This window comes from Monodon monoceros, unplaced genomic scaffold (assembly GCF_005190385.1).
Source record: "Monodon monoceros isolate NGI ecotype Baffin Bay Population unplaced genomic scaffold, NGI_Narwhal_1 Super_Scaffold_9, whole genome shotgun sequence".
Classification (NCBI taxonomy): domain Eukaryota; kingdom Metazoa; phylum Chordata; class Mammalia; order Artiodactyla; family Monodontidae; genus Monodon; species Monodon monoceros.
Genome location: NW_021703786.1, coordinates 38387603 through 38400358, shown reverse-complemented (window position 1 = coordinate 38400358; position 12756 = coordinate 38387603). Strand labels below are relative to the sequence as shown.

At 64.2% G+C, this 12756-nt stretch overlaps 1 protein-coding gene across 5 annotated transcripts in view; it reads left to right on the top strand.

Annotated features, from left to right (window-relative positions):
- Positions 1-2065: 2065 nt before the first annotated feature.
- SREBF1 (sterol regulatory element binding transcription factor 1) overlaps positions 2066-12756 on the top strand; it is a 16783-nt gene continuing 6092 nt past the window's right edge. Inside the window, exons 1-5 of one of the 5 annotated variants that reach the window (XM_029212446.1) lie at positions 2066-2490; positions 10959-11375; positions 11725-11912; positions 11998-12135; positions 12216-12437. In XM_029212446.1, coding sequence (XP_029068279.1) covers positions 2400-2490; positions 10959-11375; positions 11725-11912; positions 11998-12135; positions 12216-12437 — 1056 coding nt within the window. In that variant the 5' untranslated portion in view covers positions 2066-2399. Of the gene's footprint in view, positions 2491-9552; positions 9630-10939; positions 11376-11724; positions 11913-11997; positions 12136-12215; positions 12438-12756 lie in introns of those variants that run through there. The other 4 variants (XM_029212445.1, XM_029212449.1, XM_029212447.1 and 1 more) reach the window with 4 other exon arrangements.

Below are 12756 nucleotides of genomic sequence, written 5' to 3'. Positions count from 1 at the left end.
TGACGCCGCGTCACCCCACCCGAGGCCGCGCACCCATTGGCTGCGCCGCGGGCCGGGGCGGGGCTCGTCCGGCCGGCGCCCCCGCCGCTCCCGGCGCGCGTCCCCGCGGACTTGCTCTCCTCACCTGTGAAATGGGACGCCGTCCTACCGGGGAGTAAGGGGTTGACGTGGACGCGCGCAGCCCCGGCATGCGGCGCGGTGCGAGCGCAGAGCCCCCAGGAGGGTCGGGGTAGGGGCTCGCAGAGGAGCAGGTTCCCCGAAGAGCCGCAGCCCCAGCCTGCTTTCCCAGCCCTCCCTGGACGCTTACCCGGCTGGTCTCAGGCTGCGCAGCGAAGTGTGGCCTCTTTGGTGGCAGATCCTTACCCCCTCCCACGACTGGGCCCTACAGGAGGCTTCAGCCAGGCTTCACTGCAACTGGCGGCTTGAGTCCAGGCTGCAGGTCTCCGTGGGCCTTGCCTCACCTTCTCTCCTGAGCTGCTGCAGTTCTGTGTGCATATTGACTGAGTGTGCTCTTTACATATGCGGTAAACGCGTCTAAAGGACAGTCAGGCAGGTCTGTCGTGACCGTGACTCCAATACACCTTCCCACAGCAGGAAGGGGTGTTCTCATTTTACAGAGACTCAGAAAGGTGAAGTAAGTGGTTCCAGGTCACACAGCAAGTGGGCGAAAATCCGGACCTGCTTCCTGACTCTGAGAAGGTGGTCTTCAGGCTTCACTTAGCACCCCCTCCTCTCCCCGGGAGGGGCTGTTGGAATTTTCAGGGAAGCCACCAGATTCCCAAGGCTCCCTGGGTGCTTGGCTCCTACTTGGGGGGTGGTGGGGTCTAGGGCGTCAGGATGCAGGGGGCTGAGAAAGGGGATCCCTCTGTTCCCCAGCAGAAGTTCATCCGGAGGGCCAGGCCCTGAGGGGGGGTCCTTGAGCAGGGCCACTTGGGGAACAGATGTGGTTTGGAGGCCCCCGGGTCCTGGCCACCCCTGTTCTGGGTAATTTTCCACAGCAGCCACTTCCGGGAGGGGAACAAAGAGCCCTGCGTGTCCGGGCTGAGCCTCAGGGACTTGGGCCTCCAAGGCCTCTCTTGGCCTGGGCAACCCCCTTCCAAAGTGCGCCACTAATTTCACTCTGTCAGAGGGTGTGGCCAGACAGGCTATATCTGGAGCCTGAGCAAAGCAGTACTCTGGATGGCTGGATTCACTGAGGCAGGGGGCTAGGGAGGCCTGGGGATCCAGGCCTTTGATAAGTCTCCTTGGCTGCCCCTACCAAGGGTGCCTCTCTGCTTGCATACCTCCAGGGACAGGGAGCTCACTGCTTTCCCACTTTCAGTACCTGATGTTAGTTCTGGTTTATCTCAATCCACCTCATTAGACCCCTCCCTTGCCACCTATCTCTGCCCCCAATCCACAGGACGCAGGGTCCAGGGTCCAGCCCTCTCCCCAGCCTAGCTGCCTCCTCTGACCTGGCCCCAGCCTGTCATGATCCAGGGCAAGGTGGCCCAGGTCTAAAGCACAGTCTGCTCCTTCATCCCAGCTGCTCCTAGGGACAGACACCGAGATGTGAGTCTCTCCCTAGGATCAGCTGGATGGGAGATGGGAGTCAGATGGCCTTGGGGCCCAGCCCTGTTGCTGCCCCAGGTAGCTGTGTGACCTTGTGCAGGTTAGCTCCTGAACTCTGTGGCTTTTCCTGTCCTCCTGGGTGCGGAGGGCAACCCTTCTGTCATTCCCACAGCTGCATCTGGGAGCAAACCAGATTAAGTCAGAGTGGGAAATTCCAGCCTCTTCCAGGCTCTTCAGGAGGCCCATCTGATCTGGACACTGAGGAGGGTCGGGCTCATCTCACAGGCCCAGCCAGCCATGGTCACTAACGTCCGGGCCACCTATGCGGAGGCATCATCAAGTCCCGTTACAGCTGAGGTAAATGAGGCACAGAGTGGGGCCTGCTGCCTGGCCCGAGGCCACACAGCAGGTCTTGGACGGGTCTGTCTCCTAAAGACCCAACTCTCGGAACAATGTTTGTCGGGTCACCTCCCTCCCCAAGTCCAGAGACCTCTGAGACGGACCCAGTCCGGGGCTTCCACTCGGCCCCCTTGCTTGGTGCTGGAGAGGCCAGGGCCTGCCGAAGCCCCGCAGCAGTCGTCACTTGGATGGAGGGGCCGGCCGGGTAGGTGTGCGCCAGACCCGAGCCGGCCCCGCGCTCTCCAGGTGGGGCGGGACCGTCCACCGGGGGCGGGGCTCCCCGCAAGGCTCCTCCCCGCCCCCGCCAGCCCCGCAGAGCCGCCGCCGGGGAGCCCAGTTGCCGAGGAACTTTTCGCGGGCGCCGGGTCCCACTGAGGCCAGGGCGTGACGCGAACTCGCGGAGCGGCGGCGGCGGGCCGGGCGGGCCGCCGGGAGGAGGCGACTGCGCCATGGATGAGCCACACTTCAGCGAAGCGGCCTTGGAGCAGGCGCTGGCTGAGCCGAGCGAGCTGGACGCGGCGCTGCTGACCGACATCGAAGGTGCGTCAGGGCCACTGGGCTCCGCGCGAGTGGGGCGCGCAGGAGGCGCCGGCCTTTGTCTTCCGGGGCGGCGGGGGGCGCGGAGTGCGGGCGCGGAGCGGGGCGGGGCGCGGCGCTGGCGCTGGCTCCGTGCGGGGCGCGCGGGGCGCCCCGCGTCTCTGCGCCGAGCGCTGCGGGCCTCGCTGTCCTGTCCGCGCGGAACCTCCCGCGCCCGCCCTGGCTGTTCAGGCCGCTCCGGGTACTTGGAGGCTCAGCGCTGGGCACGTGCGCCTCTGGGCGTCCCGGTCCGCCCCCCGCGGCCAGTGAGTCCTCAGCCCCTAGGCGGCTGCGGCGAGAGCCTGGGACCCGGGCATCGCCGAGGCCCCGCCCCCGCTCCGGCCTTGACGTCAGCGGGAGGTTATTCTCGGTCATTCCCTCCGGCCCGAGAGTTCAGCTCGGCGCAGGAGCTCTTGCGCAGGCGCGCGGGCGCCTCCAGCCCCTGCCCCCCAGGGTCCGGTTCTCCTAGCCGGCGCCGGGCATCGGTTCGGCACACATTTACTGAGCATCTACTAGGCCCCGTCCTAGGCACCAGGGGTTCACAGACAGACCTGGGCTCCCCTTTTCTTGAAAGCACAAAAATCGCCAAGAAAACCCACAAATGGATATTTAGTTACACCTTGTGGTCGAGCCGGGGCAGGGCGACAGCTTCCGGTAGAGCGGTGGGGTGAGACCTGAGAGTCAGCCCCAGGACCCGCTGGGAAGGATGTCTTCGCCGCAGAGGGCACGGCGAGGAGTTGGAGAGTCACAGGTGAGGCTGGGCAGGTTGGCAGACCGAGGACCCTTGTCGGCAGGGAAAGGAGGGAGCAACTGCGCCGGCTCGCTTACACCTGTGGAAGCACCGCTCTGATTGTTCTACAGAGAAGGGGTTGGGGGAGACGCTGAAGCAGGGGCCAGTTAGGAGGCTGTTGCCCACTGTGCAGACAGCAAATCCCAGCCCCCCGAGTTGCCTCCGAGGTTGCTGTGTTGCCCTTGGTTGATGGGGAAACAGGCCAAGAGCACAGGACCCAAACCTCCCACAACCTGGATAGACACGTCCATGGCGCCTGTGGCCACTCTGGGGTTAGCAAAACGGACACCCACTCCTGCCTTACTGCAGCCTTGCAGATGAACCCAGCTGGCAGGGCCCAAGAGTCGCCAGGTCCCCTGAGAGGAATGAGGGTTGAGAGGAGGGCCAGGCAGCCCTCGAGTCCAGGATGGGGAGCTGGACTGGATCCCAGAGGCAGTGGGGAGTCTTGGGGGAGGGGTTGGGGCAGGACAATGCCATGCTTGGGTTCTGTGCCGGAAGTTCCCTCTAGCTGTTGGGGTGGATGATCACAGAACGAGTAGAGAAGACTCATTCAGCACTTACTGTATGCCAGGCACTGTGCTGACCACTGAGTCCTCCCAACAGCCCCAAATGAGGGCCTTGAGGCACAGAGAGGTTAAGTGACTTGTCCCAGGTCACACAGCCAGAGCATGGCAGAGCCAGAATTCAAACCCAAGCTGTGGGCTCCAGAGCCCAAGCTCTTAACCGCTGGGCTCCTAAAAGTGTGTGCATGTGTGTGGGGGGGTGGGCAATAGAGCAGGGGACCCAGGAGGCTACTCCACATGGAGGTATGCTGGGGGTCGGGGAGGGGTCATAGGTCACACAGCCACCTCCCCATCCCAGGCAAGAGCCTTTGACTCATGAGACTGAGGACCGGCCTTGAGCCCCACCCAGCCCGGGCATCTGCCTCGACCAGACTCTCTGTCGCGCGACCAGTTCTTGGGGTGGCACTTTCACCAGGAGTCGCAGGTTCTGTGCCGAAGGCACTGCCCCCGCCACAATGCACCGTGACTCCTGGTGAGTCAGTCTGCTCCCAGCCTCCTCTTCTTGTTCTTGCTTTGGGGTCCTTTGTGGCCGTGGGCAGAGGGCACGTGAGAGCTGTCCCGTGCGAGCGCTGGGATCGTTGTGGGTTCCGGGGCGGTCCTCACCTCCCTGCTGGTTAATTCACCAGGTCTCGAATGTGTACTTAGTGCAGAAGAGGCGAGTGGAGATGGCTGCTTGTCGGGGCCCGCGCATCTCCCGCGGGTGGGCCTGGGGCTCCAGCACACAGCCTGTAGTCATCTCTGGCTGGGCTCCCCAAGTTCACTCTGTCTTTGCACCCCAGGTGTCTGCCTTACGACATCTTGCCCACCGCTCTGCCCACTACCTGAATCAACTGCACGGGCCGGGCCTCCTGGGGTCCAGGCCAGCCTGGTGGAGAGGACACACGGGGGCCACCCTGCCCCCAGGCCTCTCCCCACGGTCTCTCATGCCCAGTTGTCTGCCTGGCCCCACCAAGCACGGGCCATCCTTAGGAAACAAGCTCACGGTGGCTTACAGCCCAGCTCCTGGCCCCGGCGTGCACCTCCTCAGCTCCCTAACAACCGTGGCTCCCCAGTGCCCTGAACAAAAGTCCCCTTATCCCAGCATGGCGTTCGAGACCTGTACGGTGGGCCAAGCCTGCCCTCTGTGACGATTCCCGTCCCTCCAGGTCCCACCCCTCAGGCCCCCACGCTGCTGCCATGTTCTGCCCCCGTGCGGTGCCCCTGCCTCGACCCCACGGCAGAGCCTGGGAGAGGCCTCTATCACCAGACACGACCCGCTCTCCATCCCTCTTCCTGCCTTTGGTACCCAGCCTGCTGACCGGAAGCAGAAGGCACCCCCGCCAGCGTGGCCATCTGCTGCCCTCTCGGCTGCAGCGGCTCCCCTGGAAAGCGGGGGGGTGAGGCTGTAGATGGGGGTGGTTCCAGCCCTCGCGCCTCTGAGGGGCACGGAGAGAAGCGTGCCGGGAGCTCCCTCTTTCCCGATGGTCACTGGACACAAACATCCTGAGTGACCTGGTCAGCCCCAGGCAGGGGCCTGGGATCCGGACTTTGCCCAGCTGATAAGCGCAGGCCAGGTGAGAATGACTGCGCCGGCCAGAGGAAGCGTCTCTGTCCTTGTGTCTTGCCAGCCGCAGGCCCTGTGGATGTGCCCTTTGACCCCGGGACCTGAGTGGGGCTGCCCATCTGCACATGTGTTGGGAGAGGGGAGGGCCTCAGAAATGCCACGGTCACCTCTTCACCCAGTGTGTATACAAGGAGCAGACGCCTCCACTGCCCCCCAGCTGCCCAGCCTGTACGGCAGCCGAGGGGGTTAGCAGCAGCAGGAAGGCCAGGCCCGGCGGTGCTTGCTTCCCCGGCCAAGAACCTGTTGGAGACCATTTCTAGCTGGCGGAGGAGGACCAGAGCACAGCAGGTGTTTCCGAGTCTCCGGCCATAGTGGATGCTTTGCTGGGCAGAGCACCTCCAGGCAGCCTTGGGGATGCAAACTAAAGCACTTGGGAGATTCCGGTCACACAGTTGTGGGGACTAAGGAAAGCGACCAAAAGTAGGTGAAACGACAAAGCCCAGTGCTGGGGCTGCTCCGAGGAAATGGGAAGCATTGCAGGGGAGAGCGCCAACGGGTTTATCCTTCCAGAAAGCAGCCTGGCAGCTCTGAAGCAGCATGCTGCCTTTGAAACAACACACCCACTGCAGGTTTAAAACAGCTGCAGTGAAACAACCGCGAAGGGGGAAATATAATTAATGTAAAGGAGTGGATAGCACTATTTAGACTGGAACGTTGCTCAGCAGGGCGGGACCGCCCCCTGCATTGCCGCTGCGTCAGGCCCATGGGTTGTTTCCCAGCTGCTGGAAGGAGTCTCTACCCCAGGACAGGATGTTGGTATTGGTGCTGGCCAATCTGTCCAGTGGCCGTGCTCAGGGTCACTTGGTCCGTGTAACTGGGAGCGGTGTGTGGAGCGGTACTGATGAGAGAAGAGTGCGAGGTGGTGACCTCAGAGCAGGTTTTGAGAGGAGGAGGAGTTTGCAGGTGGACACAGGATAGTGGGAAGGGCCTTTGGGGCAGAGGGAACGGGCTGGGCCAGCGCACAGCCTTCTGAAAGCAGACAAGGAGAGTGAGGCTCACCGGACTCAGACAGCCAGGGACCAGCAGGGGTGGGGCTGGCAGTGCACACGCCCCTCGATCTGGTCTCCTCTGTGCTCAGCCCCGTGCTGAGTGATTGCGTGTCCCAGCTGGCTCAGGCCTTGACCCCGCCCTAGGGGCTCCTCTAAGGGCAGTTAGGAAGGCCTCGCAGCGGAGGTGGTGCTGGGGCTCCTTCTTGCACCTTCGCGCTGCCTCGCCTCCGTGTCCCACGCTGCACACACGTCCTGACCTGGGGTGAGTGGTGGCAGCGAGGTGGGACAGAGCCAGGCTGGCCCTGGGGCTCACACCTGCCCCTGGCAGGCTGGGCTGAGGGCTGTGGGCTTGGGAGTTGGCAGGCCTGGGTTTGCGTACCAGATTGTCCACTTGGCAGCCAGGGGACCTGGGGCCTGTGGCTTCGCTCTGAGCCTTAGTGACCTCGTCCGTCTAGAGGGCTCACGCCCAGCTTCCCCTGGGGCTCCAGCCCCGGGCCCATCCCACTCCAGGAAGAGCCGGCACCCACTTGCACCCCCGGGCAGCCCTGCGCACACAAAGGGCAGCCTGTGCCCCTGCTGCACACTCACGGGCCGTGGACATGTGAGCCTGCCAACCGGGCTCCTCAGAGAGCAGCAGGGTGGGTGGCAGGCAGGGTGCAGCCCCCCTCCCCACCACTGCCCTGCGCCCTCCATCGAGCGGGCGGAGCTGGGACGGGGCTGCTGCTTTGCACCGTTTGCCATTCTTCACAGCTGTGCAGACTTTGTGACCTGCTTGCAAATCCCTTTCCTGCCCGTTCCCTGAGAAATGGTCTCCTTGGCTCAGGTGAGAGACGAACGTGGGTTGGAACTCCAGCTCTTGACTGTCTCCCTGACCCCCACCCCTTTGACTCCCTCTGCTCCAGCCACACCGGCCTCCTCGCTGTCTTGATGTCACCTCCTCAGAGAGGCCTGCCCTGACCGCCTCCGTTTGTTCATGGTGCTCATCACCACTCATACCCCTGTTCCTCCCTGGATTTGCAGACCGTTGGTTACAGATGGAACACAAGCTCCACGAGGGACGTCTTCGTGCTGTGTTCCAGCACCCTAGTGCCTGGTACACTTAGTAGACACTTAGGAAAGGGCAGTAGGTATTGCCACAGAAGCAGATCTGGGCTTCGTGGGCCAGGCTGTGTAGGGGAGGTGGTGAGCTCCCTGTCCCAGGAAGCGTGCAAGCAGGGTTTCTTCAGGGTGCAAGGCCTCGTGCAGTTTGGATGGGCCGGAGGCTCCCGTGACGGTCAGAGCTGGGCTCCTGTAGGTTCGTGGTGCAGGGCCCCTCCAGGATTTGCATCATGGCCTCACCGAATAAACACACAGGAGAATAAAAGGCTGCCCCACATCTGCCTTCAGAGGGGGGTTTGAAGGCAAGCCAGGGAGGGGGGAGGAGGTTTCAGGTTTCCTGTTGGGTCCTGATAGGATCCGGGCAGGCTAGGAGGAAGGAGAGGAAAAGGAGCCAGGCTTGGGGGCGGGCAGGTGGGCCCACTGAGGCCGAGCCCGAGCCTCCGGTCTCCCGATGTGCAGTGTGCAGACAGTGCATGCAGGAGCCACGTGGGCCTTGAGTCTTCCCTCATGCGGGAAGCCGAGTGCTCAGCTCACCCAAGGAGGGGCCAGCCTTTCAGACCCGCTGCGGGGGCGCTTCCTTAAACTTCCTTAAATTGTGCACGCTGCGGACCTCTCTTGCCTCCTAAAATCCCCTACTCCGAGGCCAGGAGTGAAGGCTCAGAGAAGGGGAGTGAGAAGGGAGAAGGGCAGAAGGATGGGTCAGGAGTTGGGAGGACTGGACCCCTCGGGGTGGTCGGCCCTGGCCCCTGTCCTTCAGAGTCGCAGGCGAGTGTCTGCGTGTGGGCCTTGGAATTCAGGTCTCAGTGTCTTCCAGTCTCAAGGTACTGAGGTGAGGGAGGAGCCTTCCCAACAGCAGTGTCTTGTTTGTTTTTTGGGGGTGAGGGAGGGTGTGAGAGCCACCGGCTGAGGAGAGACGGAGCTGAGGATGCTAGAGAATTCTGTTGCCCTTGGCACCCCCTGCAAGGCCATGGAAGGACCCGGACAAAGGAGGATGGGGGGGGCGTTACCTCGGCTAGCCTCCTGGAGAGGGAGGGCCATCCGGGCCGGGGGTTCTCCAGTACCCCAAACACCCTCGGAGGCTGCAGGAGACCAGGAGAGGGTACCGGGGTGGGCTCGGCCACAGTTGGAGGCTGGCCTGAGCCCAGGGTCTGCTTGGCCACAAAAGCCTGAGCTGGCAACCTGGGCTGCTGGCCAGGCTATGTTCATGTGTGTGTGTGGAACTCTGACCTTACACAGAAGGGGAGATAGGCCCAGGTACCCCTCCAAAGACCCCCAGAGCCTGTCACCCTACCACTTCCTCACCTTCTGTCCCAGGGATTGGGCTGCCTCTTGGACTCCCCGGCCCTACAGTGAATAAGTGAGTGAATCAGGCTTCACCCAGAGACTGCTAGTCGGGTGGGGGAGGGGGTGAGATCTTCACCGACCCCCATCCCAGACCCAGGCCCCTCTGCAAAGGGATGTCTGTGTGGGGCGTCAGCTCTGGTTGTTACTGGCTGGGCACTTTGGGGTAGGGGTTTCCCTTCCTCAGTTTCCCAACAGTGACCTGTTGTCAGGGGTCCATGCGGTTGGGTGCGGCAGAGGCTTGGATGCGGAGTTGGGGCACCCCTGGCCGGCCCCACGCCCGCGCCGCCGCGCTCTCGGAGGTGGTGGGAGCAGGGGACGTGATTGCCAGTAACCCCTGCGGACGTCGGCGCCGAGCGGGTTGAGGGACGGCGTCCGCGAGTAACCCCGGCCCCATCCGGCCCTGCGGGGCTCAAACCGAGCCGCGCGCCGCGGGGGTGGGGCGGGGCCCCAGGAGGCGGTGGCGCGGCCGCTGATTGGCCGCGCGCGCTCACCCCATGCCCGGGCCGCGGCCCCGGGAGGGCGTGGCCACTCGGCGGGGCGGGGCCATTTGGCGGGGGCGGAGCCAGCGGGGGCGGGACCGGCGGCGCGCTCGGCAGCTTTAAAGCGCGGGCGGCCACGCAGGTGAAGTCAGCGCGCGGACACCGGCAGGCCAGCGGCCTGGACCCCCCGAAGGGCGGCGGGCGCAGGCCGCGGAGCCATGGACTGCACGTTCGAAGGTATTTTTTGGAGGACCCCACCTCTTTATTACAGTTTCCATCTGCATCGCGGGGTCCTCATCCCCGGTGCCCTGAGGGGAGGTGTACACGCTCCCGGCTCTCAGGGGAGCTGGCGGACCCCTCCCAACCTCAGTAGTCACCCCCACCCCCACGTCTGGCGTGAGAGGGTGGCCTTCCCACATCCTCTGCTCCGCAGGGAGGAGGGCCGGTTGTCCTTCTGTCTCCTGGGGCTCCTAGTTTGGAGGGCTTCTTGAGCTTGCTAGACAGTGGCCCCCTGGGTTCAGCCAGTTTTTCTTTCTGGGCCTCAGTTTCCCCATCTGTCAAAGGGGCTCATGAAGCCTGGGGAGCGAGCAGGTCCTGAAGGTGAAAGGCCTCTATGCCCCATGACCTGCATAAACCTGGAGGGCCCGCCCCGTGTTTCTGTTTGAGGACCAGGAGACTGAGCCTGGCACCCCCGTGTCGCTCTCCTGGAGGCCGTAGGGAGGGTCCCCTGCAGTCACTCTCCTGCCTTGCACCTGTCGGTAGGAGGGGCTCAGGCGATGTTGGCGCTCTCCTCCGTGCGGCCATCCTGCCACAAAGGGCCTCATCTGTCTTGTGTAGATGAGGAAACCGAGGCCCAGTGAGAGGAAGCCCAGGCTGGGGACCTGGGGTACACCTCGGGCTCCCAGGGCTTGCGCATGGATCCTGCAGAGCACTCTGACCCAGTGGGTGGCTCCCCCAGTGGGTTAGAGGGCCCTAGGCTGACCCAGCCAGGCTGCTGATCGCCAGCTGGGGAGGAGGGCCTGTGGCCAGGCTGGGGCCGCGGCAGGCAGCGTCTCCAGTCTGTATGAGGAGGAAAGAGGACAGACGGCGTTTGCTTTTGTCGAGGGGAAACTGAAGCCTGAATGGCCGGTCCCGAGGCTGCTTGGCTGCAGACGGGGTCTGGGCTTGTGCCCAGAACACACAGGGACACTCTGGTTGGCACACACTTGGCCAGCGGCTGGCTCTGCCCGAAGCCTCGGTCTGTCCCACAGAGGAGTGGGCTGGCGAAGGCAGCTCTGAAGTCGGGAGTTGTGGGCCCAGGCCTCAGTTCTGCCTTCGCCTGGTCCTGGGGCAGGTCGGTGGGCCTCAGGGGGGCGCTGGGCTCGTCCAGTGTTGCAAGGCCATTTGACGCACCTGGCAGAGCTCCAGATGTCACAGGTGTCTGTGAGTGGGGGCTCCTGGGGGTGGCTTTCTGTTTCCGTGGCGTTGGTCCCACAGGTACACTGTGGGGTGGGGGGGGGGGGGGAGCGTGCAAATCTGTGACACCTGCCCCACTGTTGCTCACACAGCTTCTCCTCCTTACCGCAGACATGCTTCAGCTCATCAACAACCAAGACAGCGACTTCCCGGGCCTGTTCGACCCGCCCTACGCTGGGGGCGGAGCAGGGGGCACAGAGCCCACCAGTCCATATGCCAGCTCCCCAGGCAGCCTGTCCCCACCTCCTTCCACGATGAGCTCCCCACTTGAAGGCTTCCTGGGGGGGACCAAGGCGACAACCCCACCCTTGTCCCCTCCCCAGCCTGCACCCACCCCCCTGAAGATGTACCCTTCCGTGCCTGCCTTCTCCGTGGGGCCTGCTATCAAGGAGGAACCAGCGCCCCAGACCACCCTCCAGCCGCTGCCGGGGGCCCTCCTGCCCCAGCGTCTTCCGGCCCCAGCCCCACCGCAGTTCAGCTCTGCCCCTGTGTTGGGCTATCCCAGCCCTCCTAGAGGCTTCTGCACAGGTAAGGGGGGCGTGTGGAGGGAGGGGCACAGCAGGAGCACCAGGAGGAGGGTCTGCTGTGGTCTCAGTAGAGGAATTTGCAGGCTCTAGAAGTCGGGTCCCTGCTGTGCTGCTGGAGGTGCCCCTGTCACCAGCAGCTCTTAGGAAGCACCGCTTCCCAGCCTCCCAGCGTCCGCAGCAGATAGGTGCTGGGCTGGGAAGCGAGCAGGCTTGCATCAGAGCCCCAGGCAGGGACTGTCCTGATAGTAACCTGAGGCCATTCAAGGTCACAGGGTGATAAGTACCTGCGGGGCGGGTTGGAAGTGGGTTAGGGCAGCCTGTGTCCGCAGCTCCAGCCTTTATCTCTGCAGGGACCCCCCCGGGGAGCACCGCGCAGTCGCTGCCTGGCCTGCCACTGGCTGCTCTGCCAGGGGTCCCGCCCGTCTCCTTGCACAACCAGGTCCAGAGTGCGGCTCCCCAGCAGCTGTTGACGGCCACAGCCACCCCGACGGTGGCCCCTGGAACAACCACTGTGACCTCACAGGTCCAGCAGGTCCCGGTGAGGGGGTCTGGCCCGGCCTCAGGGAGGTGGTGGCCCCGGCCCCAGGCCCACAGCCCACAGCTGAGCCCCCTCCCGTCCTTAGGTCCTGCTGCAGCCCCACTTCATCAAGGCAGACTCGCTGCTCCTGACGACTGTGAAAACAGACGTGGGAACCCCCATGAAGGCGGCAGGCATCAGCTCCCTGGCCCCTGGCATGGCTGTGCAGGCAGCGCCCTTGCAGGTGGGCGGCTTGGGCAGGGCGGGGGGGCGGGGGTGTTGTGTGCATGCATGTCCACCTGCTAACCGTGCCTGGCCCCGCAGACCCTGGTGAGTGGCGGAACCATCCTGGCGACCGTGCCGCTGGTAGTGGATGCTGACAAGCTGCCCATCAACCGGCTGGCAGCTGGTGGCAAGGCCCCGGGCTCGGCCCAGAGCCGAGGTGAGAAGCGTACGGCCCACAATGCCATTGAGAAACGCTACCGCTCTTCCATCAATGACAAGATCGTCGAGCTCAAGGACCTGGTGGTGGGCACAGAGGCCAAGGTGCGAGCAGAGGCCCCGATGGGGTGGCCCTGGGGAAGGAGGCACCTGGGGGGAAGAGGAGGCACCTGGGGGGAAGAGGAGGATGGGGCTGAACCTGGACAGACAGGCCTGGGGCTCCAGACTCCTCGGGCCTGGCGGCTCTGTTTAGCTGAGCTTCATGGGGGCCCCGTGCAGTGTGGGCTCTTTTAGGTGCTGGGGATTCAGCAGTGAACAGACAGACTGCTGTTCCGTTGAGCAGCTGACGTTCTGGCGGGGTGTCGGGGCGCCGGCACACAGGACAGATCCGTGCTGGGGTTTGCTGGCGGGGTGTCGGGGCGCC